This window comes from Phlebotomus argentipes, unplaced genomic scaffold (genome assembly GCF_947086385.1).
Source record: "Phlebotomus argentipes unplaced genomic scaffold, Phlebotomus argentipes genome assembly scaffold_18, whole genome shotgun sequence".
Taxonomy (NCBI): Eukaryota; Metazoa; Arthropoda; class Insecta; order Diptera; family Psychodidae; genus Phlebotomus; species Phlebotomus argentipes.
The window spans coordinates 7,252,770-7,268,738 of record NW_026776177.1 but is presented as its reverse complement, the minus strand read 5'-3'; the positions used below and the strand labels follow the sequence as shown (position 1 = coordinate 7,268,738).

General features: G+C 41.9%; 4 protein-coding genes and 1 long non-coding RNA gene across 5 annotated transcripts; 4 read left to right on the top strand and 1 right to left on the bottom strand.

Annotated features, from left to right (window-relative positions):
- The first annotated feature begins 174 nt into the window (after positions 1-174).
- LOC132260135 (uncharacterized) lies at positions 175-2,258 on the top strand. Its single transcript, XR_009468344.1, has 3 exons — positions 175-439; positions 1,164-1,258; positions 1,366-2,258. It is a non-coding gene; the product is annotated as an uncharacterized LOC132260135 (long non-coding RNA).
- A 335-nt stretch (positions 2,259-2,593) lies between these two features.
- On the top strand, positions 2,594-4,108 carry LOC132259047 (flexible cuticle protein 12-like). The gene is made up of 4 exons (XM_059756590.1): positions 2,594-3,223; positions 3,303-3,493; positions 3,559-3,603; positions 3,674-4,108. Exons 2-4 carry the CDS (start codon positions 3,402-3,404, stop codon positions 3,861-3,863), a joined length of 327 nt encoding a protein of 108 aa, XP_059612573.1. The 5' UTR covers positions 2,594-3,223; positions 3,303-3,401; the 3' UTR covers positions 3,864-4,108.
- Positions 4,109-5,505: 1,397 nt separating this feature from the next.
- Positions 5,506-6,132, bottom strand: LOC132259727 (flexible cuticle protein 12-like). Its single transcript, XM_059757477.1, has 3 exons — positions 5,928-6,132; positions 5,823-5,867; positions 5,506-5,765 (listed from the first exon to the last, which is right to left on the bottom strand). The coding sequence occupies exons 1-3, from the start codon at positions 6,008-6,010 to the stop codon at positions 5,576-5,578; spliced, it is 318 nt and encodes a 105-aa protein (XP_059613460.1). The 5' UTR covers positions 6,011-6,132; the 3' UTR covers positions 5,506-5,575.
- Positions 6,133-8,664: 2,532 nt separating this feature from the next.
- On the top strand, positions 8,665-9,127 carry LOC132260202 (flexible cuticle protein 12-like). Its single transcript, XM_059758178.1, has 3 exons — positions 8,665-8,747; positions 8,811-8,855; positions 8,919-9,127. The coding sequence occupies exons 1-3, from the start codon at positions 8,665-8,667 to the stop codon at positions 9,106-9,108; spliced, it is 318 nt and encodes a 105-aa protein (XP_059614161.1). The 3' UTR covers positions 9,109-9,127.
- Positions 9,128-10,426: 1,299 nt separating this feature from the next.
- Positions 10,427-13,610, top strand: LOC132260413 (uncharacterized). The gene is made up of 4 exons (XM_059758493.1): positions 10,427-10,721; positions 12,071-12,320; positions 12,382-13,298; positions 13,352-13,610. The coding sequence occupies exons 1-4, from the start codon at positions 10,701-10,703 to the stop codon at positions 13,553-13,555; spliced, it is 1,392 nt and encodes a 463-aa protein (XP_059614476.1). The 5' UTR covers positions 10,427-10,700; the 3' UTR covers positions 13,556-13,610.
- The last annotated feature ends 2,359 nt before the right edge of the window (positions 13,611-15,969 follow it).

The following is a 15,969-nucleotide window of genomic DNA, read 5'->3' as shown; positions in this document are numbered from 1 at the left end:
TAACAAATGGAAATTCCCCGGAGAGAGGAAAAGTCTGCTCGGACAAGTGTTGATTGCGAAATTGAATGCGAATATTATTGCAAATTTAATTTGACGCCTTTCTTGGTTGCGGTTGTTTAGTTAGTCATCGCATCAGTATAATTAATATGTTTAGTTGTTTGGCCCGTTAAAACAGTCAAAGAGTCACGAAGACGAGAAGTAATGCTTGATTGGGTTGTTTGACGAAAAGAAATTTTATGTAAATTTTTACCCATTCGCAAATGATCGATAGACTTGAATAGTGGTTTTCCGAGAAGTGTGTTTCAGCCACAATTTTGCGGTTAGTTTAGAATTTGAGTTACTATTTTGCGTTGCTCAGGTTTATTGGATGTGTAAAGTGCAGTGTTTCAAGTGGTTTTTCCCTCCCCTATTTTATTTAGCGCAAGGCGGAGACATTTAGGTGTGAAATGATGTACAATTTCGTTGAAGCATTAGAGTGCTTCTTTATTGTGCAAATTAGCGCAACACTTTTGATTTCAATGGACTTATTGACTTATAAAACATAATTCTACTTTTCTACGTTATTGTAATAATTGAAATTAATTCAGGTTTTAAAAAACCTTCAGAAACGTAAATTCTTGCGCCTAAATAAGAATTTTTCACAAATTACGAGAATTAAGAATTTGCATTTAATAAATTATGCGATTATTTCATCCGAGTGACAAAAATCAATGGTATAGTTAAACATAACCTCAAAAATATTTTTTTAAAGCACTTTTAAAAGGGTAATTACCTTTTATTTATCACAATTTCTCTGATTTCTCATCTAAATTTATTATAATAATCTTTCAGTGTGTACAAATTAAAGCCACATTGTCTCTCCCTTGATTTGGTGTCTTTCAATTTGCATCTGGCGACAAAATGCAGGTATTCAAATTGACTACACGTCAAGTCATCAAATCCTCCCTCTTTTGGCGTCGCATTGCAGGATTTCTGATTTTATTAAACCAGTTTCTGGTGTCTTCTTCAAATTCTTCAGCTATCAGTTGACACTCTTACATCCCGATTGTGTAAGATTTGTCCTCGAACATGTGTCATAAAATGGAATCACTGCGCCGGTATTTTCAAAGTCCATTTCCAGTGACCAAGCCCACGCATTTTCACTACATATTCGTCTCTTACAGTAGCTCAGCACTGATGGCTGTGAAAATGCAGGAGAAGCTAGAGTAATCGTGAAAGACGATATGAGATATATTTCTCTGATGTCATCTTCAATGAGGTGAGACGAAGTGGTATTTCTCTGTCCATGATTTCAGAGTTGTATATCCGAATATTTATGATGCTTTATTAATTCATTAACCATGACACTCGCTCTGCCTTCCCCAGAAATTGCCCGCGTGCAGTGGTGTAAGAAAAAGTAGCCAGCAAAGCCAATAATGTCAACATTCTTGTGGGACAACACAACTGAAGAAGCCCCAACCGGATTACATGGAGAGCCAACTCACAATTATTGCATCATCTCGCATCGCCGATGATGTTAACACAGCCCAGAAGAGAGGAAAAAATGACGAGCTTGGCGGTAAAAATTATCACAAAATGAAATTGAAAGTTTTATTCGTCTCTCCCAGTTTTCCACGCAAACTATGGCGGAGCGTGAGGATGTGATATGATGGAGTGTGTCTCCTTCGGATCTCCTCAGAGAGAGAAAGATGCGCGCCATCCATTTAGCATTGACCAAGGCCGGCGAGTGTGTTATAAATCCACAAGCACCTCCGATATTCAGTCATATCAGCCAATCCATTAGCATAGTTTGGTATGTAAATTTATGGAAGATGATCTTCCATGCTAGTGACATTTGGAGAATATACCAAAGACACTTTTTTCACTGCCCCTCTGGCATATTTAACAAATGGACCAGTTTTTGTATATTATTTACCCACTCGCCTCCGTTTGATGCCAAATTGCAACACGCTGACGAAAGCTCCCTCTCATCTACATTTCCCGCATACAACTCAGCTTCTGTGCGGCAATTGTTCTTTTTGCAGAGACACGACGCGCGGCATTGTGGGGCCCGCGGGGCCAATTTGTACACATCTTCGTCAGTATTCACCTCCAGATGCATTGTCTTCCCGCCAAAGCCCCCCAATCTCGCCAAATTTCAGCAAATAGAGACGAAAATGACAGTGTTTGGCGACCTCATGCGCGCAAACAGGTTTCCAGACACTCTTTCCGTGAATCGCGGGGGAAAAAAATACTATTTACACTGACAAGAAATTAAATCTCTCATTGTGGTATTTGATCGTACAAAACCACCATCGAGACGTTCCTTGATCTTCCAAAATCTCTCTCTCTCTCTCACTCACCAATCACATATTGAGTTGCGTGCTTGATGAGCTTTTCTACGTTTTGCACGATTGGCGTAGAAAATTCAGAGCAATTGCTGGCTTATCTGAAGTTGACTATTGTCATCTTAATTGGCTGATCTTATCTCGAGATCAAAATGCCAAAAAATACAGAGATTTCTGTGGAATCTCAAGATCATTCCGAAGGTTGCTTACTTTTCCTTTTAAGATCTTTATCATCTTCTAACTGTACTATATAATAGAGCCCTTAAGGGATTTTCCTTGGGATTTTCTATGATATCAAGAAAATATGTATTTTCTGTTTTTTTTTTCTATTTTAATCTATTTTGTGGGTCAATTCGTGTTTTCAATCTCTAATAAAGCCTTTACCTTCCGATTTTAGACGAAACTTCATCAAGATTTTGCTGCTCTTGTAAATTAAATTACTTTGATATTTGCGTTTTCAAAATAAAAATCAAATTTTTCGCCACTCTTTTTTGTCAAACAGAATTCTTCACTGAAAATCCAGATTTTGCGTAAAGTTAATTTATGGCTAAACCCAAAGAGGTTCATGAATTTTGAGAAACATTTCTAAAGCAAGGCAGTTTCAGCCAGATGTCCATTGTTATTCAGAAGCTTGAATTGATTTAAAATCATCTTTAGAACATTCTTAAAAAGCCCAATTCAATTACAAGTCTGTCAAATGTCTAATAATGACAGTTTGATCTCAGTGAGCCAAAGTAGACGCACTTTTACGACGCACAGGTGCTCTGATTGGCAGACGCGTAAGAAATTGGCCACCGATCGCGATGTTACAGTGTGAGGATGATGTGATATGGTCGAGATGAAGGTTGGGGGCTTTAGACAATGGTTTGCGGCATCATGAGAGGTAGCCGTAGCAGGTGAGACCGCAACGCACCATATAGATTTTAATGATTTATAAAATATTCACGATATCATTTCACAATCCGCCTGAGATAGATTTGGACTCGTATAAAAAGACCATCACCATGGCGAAGATGTATCAGAAAGTGTTGAGTGTTTGTTCAGTCACAACATCCCAAAAACCACAACAGAACCATGAAGGCCATCATCGCTCTTGCCCTCCTCGTTGGCGTCGCCCTTGCTGCTCCTCCTCGTCAGGTCGATGCTGACAGGAACGCCGTCGTCCTGTGAGTATAGCAAAGGATATTGGGCCACATGGCGGGAATACTGAAGGCTTTCTTTTCTCCTGCAGCCGCTACGAGAGCGACAACATTGGTGTTGATGGATACAGATTCGCGTAAGGATCACGCAGTGCAGATATAGTGAATGAGTGTGATTTTGAGTGCCTTCTTCTCTGGCTCTTTCAGCTACGAGACCAGCAACGGACTCGCCCAGCAGGAGGAGGCTCAGCTGAAGAACGTGGGAACCGAGCACGAGGCCCTTGTGGTGCGTGGATCCTTCTCCTACGTTGGCCCTGATGGCGTCACCTATGTGGTGAACTACGTCGCCGACGAGAACGGTTTCCAACCTCAGGGAGCTCACCTTCCAGTGGCCTAAGAAGTTCACCTTCTGCAGCTCTTCACTGCCAAAAATCCGCATCCAACAGTCACACAAGATAGCTTAATCCCCAGGAATGGGTGAAGAATTCCCTCAACCTCTTTGTAAATACCTTCAAGACAACAACCTTTCACGCAGTGGTCGAGCAGCAGTTTTTATAAAAGTGCTGCTTCGAGCCAAAAAAGGGAGAAAACAAATGTAATAAAATAGTCTTTTTTGTAAGGAAAAGAAGAAGATGCATCAATAGCAAAAATCAAACAATCTGCCGTCTTTCTCTGTCCCATCCATCGTCTTTATGATCTTTCGATTGACACCAAAAGCCCGCGATAGCATCTCTTTCGCATGCAACGATGAGGTGTGATGTCGAAAAGTCAATTCCCAAATATATATGCATATATTAGCATTTCATAGATACACACTTTTTCTCTCAACTCGTATAATTTAGTTCCATTTAAAGCGATTGATCTATTGGCGGTCGCCCTTGAAATCAATTGTGCAATCGCGAGTGGAGGGAAAGAGTGAAGAAGCATAACTTTCGAGATGAGGTGTGAGAGAAAGATTTGAGAGTCACTGTTTTTTTTTACATAATCTTATTTGACGAGAATATGTGTGTGCGCTTTTGCAATGCGAAGATCCAATTTTCCACTGTGTTTGCCGAGTTATTCGGGCGCAGAAGAAGTTTCTTGCGCAATTCAGGAATTTTTCACACAGGCGGCATTAGAATGTCATCTGACCGTAGAAGATCAAATATTGTGTCATGCAAATTTCTGTGCGGTGCTGAATATGACAAATGCGCTCTTCCGCATTAATTTGCAGAAATTTCAGCTGTGAAGGGATTTTTTTTGCCATATCAAAATCACACCTCATTAATTCCAGCGCATCGCTTTTCTGTTGACACTTTCAGTTTCAAAATTTCCACACTGTCAATGTAATTTTTACCTCATCAAACAAGTGCCACGCCATATATTGAATGTGTGTGAATCAAATGTAAATAAATTGGCGCTAAAAAATATAAGAGATTGCACGTACGCTGGCCGCAAACTCCAGAGCTGAAGATGGCCAACAATATCGTCACAATTTGATGGTATTTCGAAGAGAAGATCCTAAAAACGGTCTGATTTGGCTTTATTAGTCAATTTCAATGGCTTTATTGGACGCAGAATATATGAGAAACGCGATTAATCTTCCTTAGCTTTATGGCATTTGATCATCAGCGCATGAGTGCGATATGAAAACCCGTTCGCAAAGAGGAAAATCAAGCGCGTGTCACACTAGGGGTTTAGGATAAAATCTTAATTACTGATGCCTGAGCAAAACCTTGCTTCGGATCGTAATTGATTTTGGCTTGCAATGCGCCTAAAATGTCTTTTTCATCACGACCTTCCTCAAATCACTTCACAAATACCATCGGAAAAAAAGGCCTGAGAATCTTGAATCTAATTTGCCTGATTTTCTCCCAACGCCGCACTGAATGTCAAGAAGCCACAATTTATTCAAATGTATTCTAACATTTTGCAAATGTGATGCATAGCTTGAATTATTGCCATCCTCATTAAAATATCCGATATTTTTAGATCAGCGGAATATTTTTGGACCTAAAACCATTCCCTGTGGCTAAAATCGATAAGTCTATGGGTAGAACTTTTCCTTTTTAAATAGTGTTTATTGGCCTTAGTGGAAGAATATTTCGTACAAACTAGATTTGGGGCAGTTTAGGCTTTAGGCAAATGGTCGCCCTGAGGCTGGAATCCGTTCTCATCAGCAATGTAGTCGAGCTTGTAGGTGACGCCGTCAGGACCGACCCAGGACACGGTTCCTCGCACCACGATGGCTTCCTGCTCGGTTCCGATGTTCTTCAGCTGAGCCTCCTCCTGGCGAGCCACGCCGTCGCTGGTCTCGTAGCTGCAAGAGATCTTGAATTAGTCCTCAATCACTGTTTGCCAAAATCGTAATCCTTACGCGAATTTGTATCCATCGACACCAATGTTGTCGTTCTCATAGCGGCTGTGGAAGGGAAAAGATTTTGTTAGGTTCTGGGATCAGCTGATAATGTGCGATGCGTACAGAATCTGAGCATTGCGGGAATCATCCAGAGGAGCGGCAAGAGCGACAGCGACGAGAACGGCAAGAACAAGGATGGCCTTCATGTTGACTGTGTTGTGTTTTTGGTATAAAGAATTCCTGTGATCACTGCAGCAAGAGCACGAGGTAACTATTGATGACAATTCATCCTCGGCAGCCTCTTTATATACTCATCATCCACTACAGCATGTGCAGATGAAAGTGCGATCCACCGTCACTTCCCCAGCCAGCGAGGCTCGCGGAAAAAAGAGACCATGCATCCGCGCACACACGCTCACGCGCGAGTGGTGGTGTTCGCGAGCCCCCTCTTTGGCGGCGGTGGAATCTGGCGGTTGTAGGTCATCCAGCCCCGGCGAGGATGAGTTCAAATTGCGCAACGCCGATGAGCGCACACTTGGCGGAATGCCAGCGCGCCAAAGGGGAGAGACTTGACGTGGATTTCCAGCTGCGATTCCGCCTAGAGACACCGAAACAGCCGCACACAGCCGAGCGTATCAATCACTCCAGATTGGTATCGCCTCTGGAAGAGACGATGAGCGTCGCGACCTTCTCAATGCTGCCGCTTCTGCACGATAGTGTTAAATTCCATCATTGCCTCAGAGCTCCGAACCCATATGCAAACAGCGCGAGAACTTTCGATTTCATTCATTGCCGGTGCGCAGTCGAGCGCTCGCGAGGAAGAAACTGAATCTTCGCTGAAATCTAAGAAAGATTTCATCAATTTTCTATATTCTGTTTCAAGATGAAGGCAAAAATTGGAAAAAGTAATATTAATATTATCTATAAAATGAAGTATTTTTTTGAAATAAAACTCAAACCGAAATTTAATAAGAATAATTTGCATATTTTTGGTTTCAAAGCCTTTATAGAAAAATTTGTCTTCAAAACATTATAATATCTTGAAATTTGAAAAGTTTAAATGTTATTTAATGGCAAGAAATACTATTTTAGGGCTTTTCATTATTAAAGCCCAGACTTTTGATTTACGCAAAATCTAATTCCTAGTCTTGTTCAAGACTAGGTCAAGCTGGGTCATTCTTATCAAAGCACTATTTCAGAAGAATATTTCAAATAGATTGCGATCTTTCCTGAAATTTTGAGTCCTAATTGTCGAAATCGAAAACTTGATGAGTAAATAGCGATGCTAGGTGTAAATTTGTATGAAGATTCTCACATAGATGCAATGTTGAATGGCAAAATTCCAGCCACTTCTTCTGCCTCATTTCGCATTCCATCATGTTTGGACTTCTTGTGACTTTGACATTTTTTCTTCCCTCTAACCACGTTAGCAAAGATCGCGGCTCCTTCTCTAGGTGACTATTTTATGAGTCTCATTAGCGCGAAGGAAATCACTGTCTTGCGATTGTTATCACATACATGAGCCTATAAACAGCTTCTTTGTCTCTCGCTACCGAGAACATTATAATCGACAAATTGGCATCTTCTTGATCCCAACATCACTGGATCAGTGTCATCGTGAATTTTATGCTCGACAGAGAGCAAAAAATGCCATCTTATGTAAATTCGGAATATCGCAAAATGGCAATTAATTTTTTCACAGACTTCATTCTTGTCTCAGGAAGAAGATTCAGGCCGACCTCGAGTTGATACTAGTTTCTAACGCGGATTGACTAAAAATAATCCAAAAGATTCACCCGCGATTCAGCAGAAAATGAATGAATGTTCTTACACATCGCCATGTTAGGATCTCAAGGATTCAGGCCAAAGAGGCCATCGACAAAAAGCATGCGTTTAAAAGTGGAGTAATTAAAATCATGATCTTCCATGGCTGAGCGTTCATTTCAATTTGCATAAGTTATTTCTTGACTGGCTAATGACACATGAAAAAACGCTCTTTCAATTTTTCACCCGTGCGATGGAACATTACAAGAATTTTATGCGCCAATAAAGAGGCAGTTTTTTGGACTTTAAGACGCTCCTTATGGAGTTGATGCCGTCAATGTTCAACATCTTCACCATTTATTTGCTGTGACATGATGTTTTCAATTAAAATTACGCACGCAATTAATAAAATGTCGAACAGTGGGTGGCACGAATTGATTGACGAGAAGAGAGCTTTTGGACTAGGAAAAGCCCAAAAAGCCACCGAGGAATGCTGGAAGCAGTGATGCAAAGCCGTGACCATGTGTTGGATTGCTAAAAGTCGCGCGTGCATCTTTTTTGGCCACTTCGCGAAGCAATATCTCCCGCAATTCTTGAGCATCTCTCTGTCCAGTATATAATGCGTGGCTTAATGTTACGTGTTGGCGTTAATATCCCATGAGGCGCATCGGGCTGACGGATTTATATATCAGAAAAATTAATATCTCGCCTTATGAACCGCGATATCTGGCAACGGTGGCGACCTTTACAGACGACACCCAACGCAAGACATCTCGCTCGAGACGAGTTTTGCTTAATTATCTGTTCTGGTCAATATATTTCGAGACACATGGCCGAGAGGAAGACGAGTCAATGATGAAAATCCCCATGGCTGAGAAAAAAAGAGTGGCGTTTGTGAGATTTGTCATGTTAGTTCGGGAATCGGAATAGAGATTGTTTAATATCGCGCGAATGACATAAGAAACTGGATTGAAAGTGGTTGCTTTCGGGGGCTATATAAGGGGAGATGGCACATCACCCCAACACCAGTTGTAGTGTCGAACTTCAGCCAATCAACTCCTTGAGTGTAGCTCTAAAACCCACTGCCCAAATCAACATGAAAGTGATTATTGTGTTCGCTGCCGTTGTGGCTCTCGCCCTCGCCAAGCCCTATGACCCCTCCAAGGATGCCACAGTCCTGTAATTGGCCTCTACGGATTATCCTATTCCCTGACCGCTAAATCTCTGCTTCTCTCCCCGCAGGCGCTACGAGAACGACAACATCGGACTCGATGGATACAAATACGCGTAAGTTGTGCAGTTTGCATCCCTCAAGAACACAAAAAAATGATAACCGGCATCGCTTTGCAGATACGAGACCAGCGACGGACAGAGTGCCTATGCTCAGGGTGAACTGAAGAACTTCGGTCCCGAGACGAACGCTGTTGTGTCCCAGGGAAGCTTCAGCTTCGTCGGCGAGGACGGAGTGACCTACACAATCAACTGGGTCGCCGATGAGAACGGTTTCCGTGCCGATGGCGCCCACGTGCCAACCGCCTAAGAACCTCCCTCAGATCTACCCAGCAAATCCACACTTCCATCCCAGTTTGTAATATATTGTTATGCTTCTGATCCACAAAATTCCCCTCCTGTTGATGATATGTGTTCGAAAAATGTGCCATAAACTGTCTCAAACGAACAAAACCTACAGAAATCATCAAAGCTCTCTTGTAAAGTTAGATTTTTAATAAAAGAGTTGGTTTGTTGACAAAAAATACAAAATTTTGATTGAATGCAGATGAAGTCCACCGCCATCTTGGCGTCCTTTCTAGCCTCCAGAAGAAAACGGCGAAGAATCCTTTCATTGCTTGAGAGAATTAAAATGCTTAATTTACATTCATCTTGTCAGCAAGATCGTAAATCATCACGACAAAAGACATTGAGACACCTTGACCGAAATGCCAAGGGTCGCTTTCCTTCGGCACATCCTTTTCCACAGCATAATTTCACCAACCGGATTGGTGGGTGATGATCATGATCACGAGACGACGGTGCGATATTAGGAAATAAGATATGCAAGAGGCGAAAATTGATTGATCTATGAATTATTCAGAGTCCTCTGTTTTGGCGATTTGACACAGTATTATGGGTGAGCTTTAAAGGTTTTTGGCACAATAGTCACTCGAGCGGCTTCTTCGGCTGTTTCATCATCATCAGCGTCAATATGGAATTAATGTATATGCGTGCACATCAAATACATAATGTAATCATATATTCGGAGTTTTATTACTGGGTATTGTGTTGGAAAAGTGCTCTCAAAATGTATGCATTTTGCTGCAGCGTCTCAAAACCACCCCAATTTGTATGACACTCATGCCTGAAAGTGAAATTCAACACTGTTATGTACATACATAGCACGCTATGTACATAAATCCACAACTCATCGATTTCTCCTACGGCAAATCATAGTTAATTTGCCCACAATCAGGCGCGGAACTCTATTTAAACATTTTAGACGTTACTTTCTTCGCCACACATTTAATTTGCACCAGTGATCTTTCACGTGAGTTCATAACTTATAAATAAAGGCATTCCTTCACCATTGAAAGCTCGCGAGTGTACTTTTCATGGTCCTCAAGTGATGATATCCTGTCACGAGTGATTTATGAAACGACGAATAAATCGCATGCAGAGATTTATTTCTAAAGCACATTTATGCTAAAAATCGTCATAAAACACCGCGAGATTGTGCGGTGTGATTTGAGAAAATTGACCATGTTGGTATTTTCTTTCCAAACACCAGCGCGCGCGCTGAGGAAGGAAAAGCCAATGGTGGTGGAAGACATGGAGATGAATGTGTTCTGCGCTCATCTTCTCGTACATGTTGCCAATGCTGGGAAGAGTAATTGCTAATAAATAGAAAATTTGAATGGTCAGTTCGGCATTCTGCTGAGAGCCTCCGAGTTGTGGGCTTCGATTTTCACCCAGAGCCGATTGACACCAATTCCACCTGGAAGATCAACAAGAATACTCAGAGTTGCATCAATTGCGTGTGATTTATTGGCCAGTGATTTTAGCCGTTTTGTGCGTGTTTGTTTGTTCTGTGATATTAAATTGTGAAAATTGTGAGCAGCTCAAGAAAGGAGGAGAAAAATGCTCAAGTGCATCATATTTGTAAGTGGGGATAAATCCTTTACGCATCGTGTGCATGGCCAGAAAAAAGTGGATTAAGAACGGAGAAAAAGCCTCACAAAATGCAATTAGCATATGTTTTCATAGCATTAATTGCAAATTTTCTCCGTAGCATTTTTTCCAATGATTGAACGGGCGGATGCACCTTGCATTGTGCCATTGTCCGAAACATCAACTCAATTGTATGTATGTTCAGTGAAGATCTGCATTTTCACCTCCGAATCATCCACAAAATGAGAAACATTTCACAATCAACCCTTCACGCCCACTCAACCTTTCCCGTCTGGCTTGCAAGCGTATTTTGGTTTCTCTTAATTTGGCGAATCAACAGATTTTGCGTGCGAAAAAATGCGGAAGAGCTTTTTGGTCTGCAATGTTTGGTCTGTGACACACTCTTTGACGCTTGTTGTCTGACTAATTTCTTCGTAATTATAATAATAGATATGAAATTAGCCAACTTCTGTGCGAAATTCTTCGTCAAATCATCTGTTCGCAAATTAGCGTCCAGAGTTGGGAAGTGAAGAACAGAAGCAATTGCGAGTTTTGAGAATTCTACAATCAACAGCAATTTGCATCTCTGGGTCGATGCGAAAGTGATCTAAGTGTTCTAAATGCCCGATAAGTATTTTGCGACTGACGATCATGTTCAATTTCTTCAATTTTCTCAAGCGATCTCACAAGCTATAAATAACTGCTCGCCGTGAGAACTGATAAGATGATAAACACGAGATAAAACCATCTCTTAATTGATTCTGCGAGTTCCGCAAGACAAATTATCACCGACCTTGTGGAGTCGTCAATGAATTTTTAAGAGGTACTAAATTTCGTCAAAAGAATCTGTTTTTCTCGCCAATTATCATGCGATTAAATGTTTGTGTACTTTTGTAAATGAGGCATTTCAACGACTTTCCCATTGTTTTGCCCATCTTTGGGCCTCGAGTGCCTTTTGTCCACTTGTCGGAAGAAGATTTCCCGGATAGAGTTTCTTCTATTTGTGCTTTTCCACAACTTACATGGCTTTTTGTGCGCCCATCAATCGTACAAGAACATCAACAATCGCTCGATGACGCTATTTTGTCAAGGCTCTCAAGTACTTGATGATCATTATTTTCACAAATAGCACCGACAATATTCTCAATGCACTCAACATCGCGCTTATCACTCATTTGAATATTTCGTGTGTGTGTTTTTATGCGGGAAATGGGGACATTATGATGCTAATTCACCATTTCAGGTGAAACAATTACGCATTTTTCGATGCGACCTTTTGATCCCTCGCATGTCAACATCACTCAGTGAAGTCTTTCTTATGTCCGCGCTTTTTTCCGAAGATTTCATCACTGGCACTGGTGAGCGCCGCCTCGAAGTACTACGACGGGGAGAACAGACCTTATGAGTTCGGTTTCAACATCGAGGGAAATCAGCACCGGCACGAGAAGAAGGACGAGAACGGCATCATCATGGGCGAGTTCGGCTTCATCACAGCTGATAACGTCTATCACGTCACCGTTTACGCCACAGACGCCGACGGACACTTTAAGATCATCTCCATGAAGAACATTCGGCTGATGAGCGAACCAAGTGAGCTCCTCGAACCGCCAAATTGAGTGTCTGTTTGCCTAAGAGTTGTCATTCCTTTCAGTGGCCAAGAACATCGCCTCTGCAATCGCCACGATGAGATCCAACTTTGAATCCTCGAGTCCGCAGCCGCGTCAGCTTGATTTGGACACTTTGGACATCACGACGACGCCACAACCCTTTGTGATCCACTCGACAGCGGCGCCAGCGAGGGAACTGGAAGTGATGCTGGATTTGACAACCCCAAAGGCCAGTGACATCAAATCCTGCTCCAACTGCAAGATTCCAGAGCCTCCAGCGCCTGCTGTTCAACCTCAAAATCAACCCTTGAGTCCCTCCTTCAGCCCCAATTTGGGCAGATCCTCTGTGCCGCCTCAAATGCCACCGCTCATGAGTGTGATGGGAAGATTCCAGTCAACGAATCCTCAAGTTCCAAGTCAAGCTCCCTCCCTTGGTCCTTCCAATCTCAACCTGATGGGAAATTTCCAGTCAATGAGTCCTCAAGTTCCAAATCAAGCTCCTTCCCTTGGTCCTTCCAATCTCAACCTGATGGACGAGAACTCCTTTGACGCAGGACAAGGGCAAGACCAGAATCAGGATCAGGACATTCCGCCAAGCTCTGATCTCTCTCCGCCTCTGGCCACATCCCAGCCAGCTCAGCAGCCGGCCAAGGAGGACTACTCCTCAGCCGTGAATGCACTGCCCGAGGGAAGATCCCTGGCTGACGATTTCCCCGCGACTTTGACACCGGAGGTCAAAGTCGACGGTGCTTCACCCGAAGACATGCCCATCGAGAGCGTTATGGCGCGATTCAAAGGCGTGGAAGTACCGCGAAAGCAGCCTGAAGAGCAGCAATACTACTCGCCGCAGCCGAGAACATCACCAGACAGTGGAGACAGCGACGCAGACATGGAGCAAATGCTGCAGGGTCTCCTCTATCTCTTCAACTACACCGCTGGCTACCACGGACACAACGAGCAGGTGAGAGATCTCTTATTCCGCATCTTAAGCGCCTCTGACGGGCTGTCTTTCAGGGCGATCGCGAGGGCAACAAGGAAGGTGAATACTACTTCGTGGACAGGGATGGCTACCGCAGGAGCACAGAATACCGAGCCAATCAGTTTGGCTATCAACCCAAGTTCAAGCTGGAGAAGGTGCCGGAAGAGGAAACGCCCAGGGAAGAGACGGAGAAGGAAGCGGGACTAAAAGGATACGAATTCAAGTGGTTCTACTTGTAATTATTAGCCAGCGAAAAGGGGAGAAAAGATGCGTTTTTCGGTTTGAATGTATAAATTGAATTTGAAGTGTAACGGAAAGTGTTTATCTTCCACCCAAAAAATTACTAGTGACCTTCCTCTTGAGTGTCTGGCATTTTGCATGGACAAAAACACCCCCAAATTGATCAAATTGCTAGCGAAAATACTGTGCGGAAAATAAGCAAAATAGCGTCATTCCTCAAAATATAAGAAATTGTCTGTTTGTGTGAAAGAATTGAGGAACAGCGCAGATAACGCTCGAAATCCCACATAAGAGTTTGTAATAAATTTGCACTCCCACATATTCGCAGTGGAGCAAAATTGCTGATGTGACAGTAATATTTGTGGTCTGCCGAGATGTGCTGAAGGTAAGAACAACCGTGACATTGCTGAGGACGGATTTATCGCGATTGCAGACAATTGTTATATCGGGATTTGCTCATCATGAGAGAGTTGCGTAGGTCAGGAACAATTCAGCGACGAATTCATAACGAGTCTCGAGCCTTGTTAGCAATTCAGAAAATGATTTGAACTTGCACTCTGGCTTTCCATGGACATGGCGATGGAATTCCTAAGCAGAAGAAGTCGCAGTTTGTGCACTCTTTTCGCCAACACACACATTTCTTTTCAATCCTCAAGTCACGGTGATTAAGATTGTTCCCGGGATGCATTTTACGACGATCAAGATTGCCCTTGTTTGGGCGCACATTCAGGGAATTTTGAAATGTTATTGTATCAAGCAAAATGTTTTGTTCAGTGTCATCGACCGATGGCAAAATATGCTCTTTTCAGCTGGCAAAAATGGGCAAAATCAATAAAAATCTCCAGAGAAAATTGCCAAAGAGGAGGAGCAATAAATTTCGCGGCAGAACACCAACACTGGCCAGAGCTAATATCCGCCGAAGCTGGTCTTATTTGCCTTTCTCATTCCTTGGTCTATTGGAGGCAAGAATTAATTTATAAGTCGCCGTGAAAAATAAACCATCACTCTAAAGTGTCTCAAATTACTGAGGAGACACAAACAAGCCAAGATCTTGCTAAGAGAGAGATCAAAAAGAAATATCACATGTAGAATTTCCCAATAAGGTGACCGAGAACTCCCACGTTCCAATTGAAAGGCTCTCAATATTTATCTGCCATTGCGTATATTAATCCACAAACGTGCAGACAATCATCCAACATTGCAAATTAATTGACCACTAAAATGTGAATCAATAGAGAAGCGACTTTTTGCCCACTTCGACTAATTACAGGATATTAGCTTGATTAACAGAGACACACGAGTTTTGCCTTCTGCAGATGTTGATTTGCCCACACTAAAACCAGGAAATCAGCTGCCAACCGGCGAAGAACTCATTGGCAAAGGAATAAAATACACAGAAATTGATTTTGCCAAGTGCGAGAACAATTGCGTGGTCGCCACGTGGGAGGGAATTTTCAATTCCACATGAAAAAGAAGCTGGAATTCTGATGGAAAAGAGCTGCGCGTTCGGCGCCAAACAACACGGAGGTGTGCAGAGAGACAATAGTCTCGCATTGTCACACAATCAGTGCAATTTTCAAAGTGAATTTGTGCCATTTGAGCACTTCTTGCTGTTTACCTAATAAGTTCCGGATGTGAATTATTCATACACCGCTCAAAATGATGAGAATTAACCTTCAATTGTTCCCAGCAAAGACAGATTTTCATGTTTCCAGCCACTGTTTTACATACAAATGAGATTTGGCTTCGGGTACAGCTGATAGTGTTTGGCGATAGTCACGTGAGAGGCGAGTTTAATTGATTCTGCAATAAAACCTCAATCGTTGCGGATATCAAAATGAGTTATTGGCTGCTCATTTTCTGCAATGATCAATATGGAAATGTAATAAACAGCATAAGTAGGAAATTTCAATCAAAAATGCTTCTCAATGAACACAATATGCGGAAAAGCATATTTTTTAGCTAAATTTTGCTGAGAAGAAAGCTTCCAATTCAGAAGCGGTTGCAAACAATCAATAAGTTAAATATCAACATAAATTTGTATATTTTCAGATCATATTAACAATTATTTTATCATTGTTCCTAACTTTTGCTCAAAATTGAGCTTCAAAGAGCATTTTATTGAGCACTTTGCGATTGAAATGCCACAAATCACCTTTAAAACATAAAGAAACCTTGAAGAATAACAGAAATATCACAGCGAAATCATTTAGAAAATCCTTGTTAGGGTTAAGAGCGGTTTTCATGGACATTTAGACAGTTCACTTAATCAATATTGTATAGAAAAGTTCACAAACTTAATCTTCCAATAATCAATTGGTTTTATACACATTTTCCCATACAAGTAGCGATTATTTGCGTAATTTACTCAACAGAATAATTTGTATTCTTCACTCCTCAGCTGTACTTCGTG

Excerpts from the sequence above, each read along its gene's own strand:
- LOC132259727 (XM_059757477.1), bottom strand. The coding sequence starts at position 6,010 with ATGAAGGCCATCCTTGTTCTTGCCGTTCTCGTCGCTGTCGCTCTTGCC. Across the intron at positions 5,868-5,927 it reads TCCCGCAATGCTCAGATTCT|CCGCTATGAGAACGACAACA; the intron begins GTACGCATCGCA and ends TCCCTTCCACAG. Across the intron at positions 5,766-5,822 it reads GTCGATGGATACAAATTCGC|CTACGAGACCAGCGACGGCG; the intron begins GTAAGGATTACG and ends GATCTCTTGCAG.
- LOC132259047 (XM_059756590.1), top strand. The coding sequence starts at position 3,402 with ATGAAGGCCATCATCGCTCTTGCCCTCCTCGTTGGCGTCGCCCTTGCT. Across the intron at positions 3,494-3,558 it reads GACAGGAACGCCGTCGTCCT|CCGCTACGAGAGCGACAACA; the intron begins GTGAGTATAGCA and ends TTTCTCCTGCAG. Across the intron at positions 3,604-3,673 it reads GTTGATGGATACAGATTCGC|CTACGAGACCAGCAACGGAC; the intron begins GTAAGGATCACG and ends TGGCTCTTTCAG.
- LOC132260413 (XM_059758493.1), top strand. The coding sequence starts at position 10,701 with ATGCTCAAGTGCATCATATTT. Across the intron at positions 12,321-12,381 it reads TCGGCTGATGAGCGAACCAA|TGGCCAAGAACATCGCCTCT; the intron begins GTGAGCTCCTCG and ends CATTCCTTTCAG. Across the intron at positions 13,299-13,351 it reads ACCACGGACACAACGAGCAG|GGCGATCGCGAGGGCAACAA; the intron begins GTGAGAGATCTC and ends GCTGTCTTTCAG.
- LOC132260202 (XM_059758178.1), top strand. The coding sequence starts at position 8,665 with ATGAAAGTGATTATTGTGTTCGCTGCCGTTGTGGCTCTCGCCCTCGCC. Across the intron at positions 8,748-8,810 it reads TCCAAGGATGCCACAGTCCT|GCGCTACGAGAACGACAACA; the intron begins GTAATTGGCCTC and ends CTCTCCCCGCAG. Across the intron at positions 8,856-8,918 it reads CTCGATGGATACAAATACGC|ATACGAGACCAGCGACGGAC; the intron begins GTAAGTTGTGCA and ends ATCGCTTTGCAG.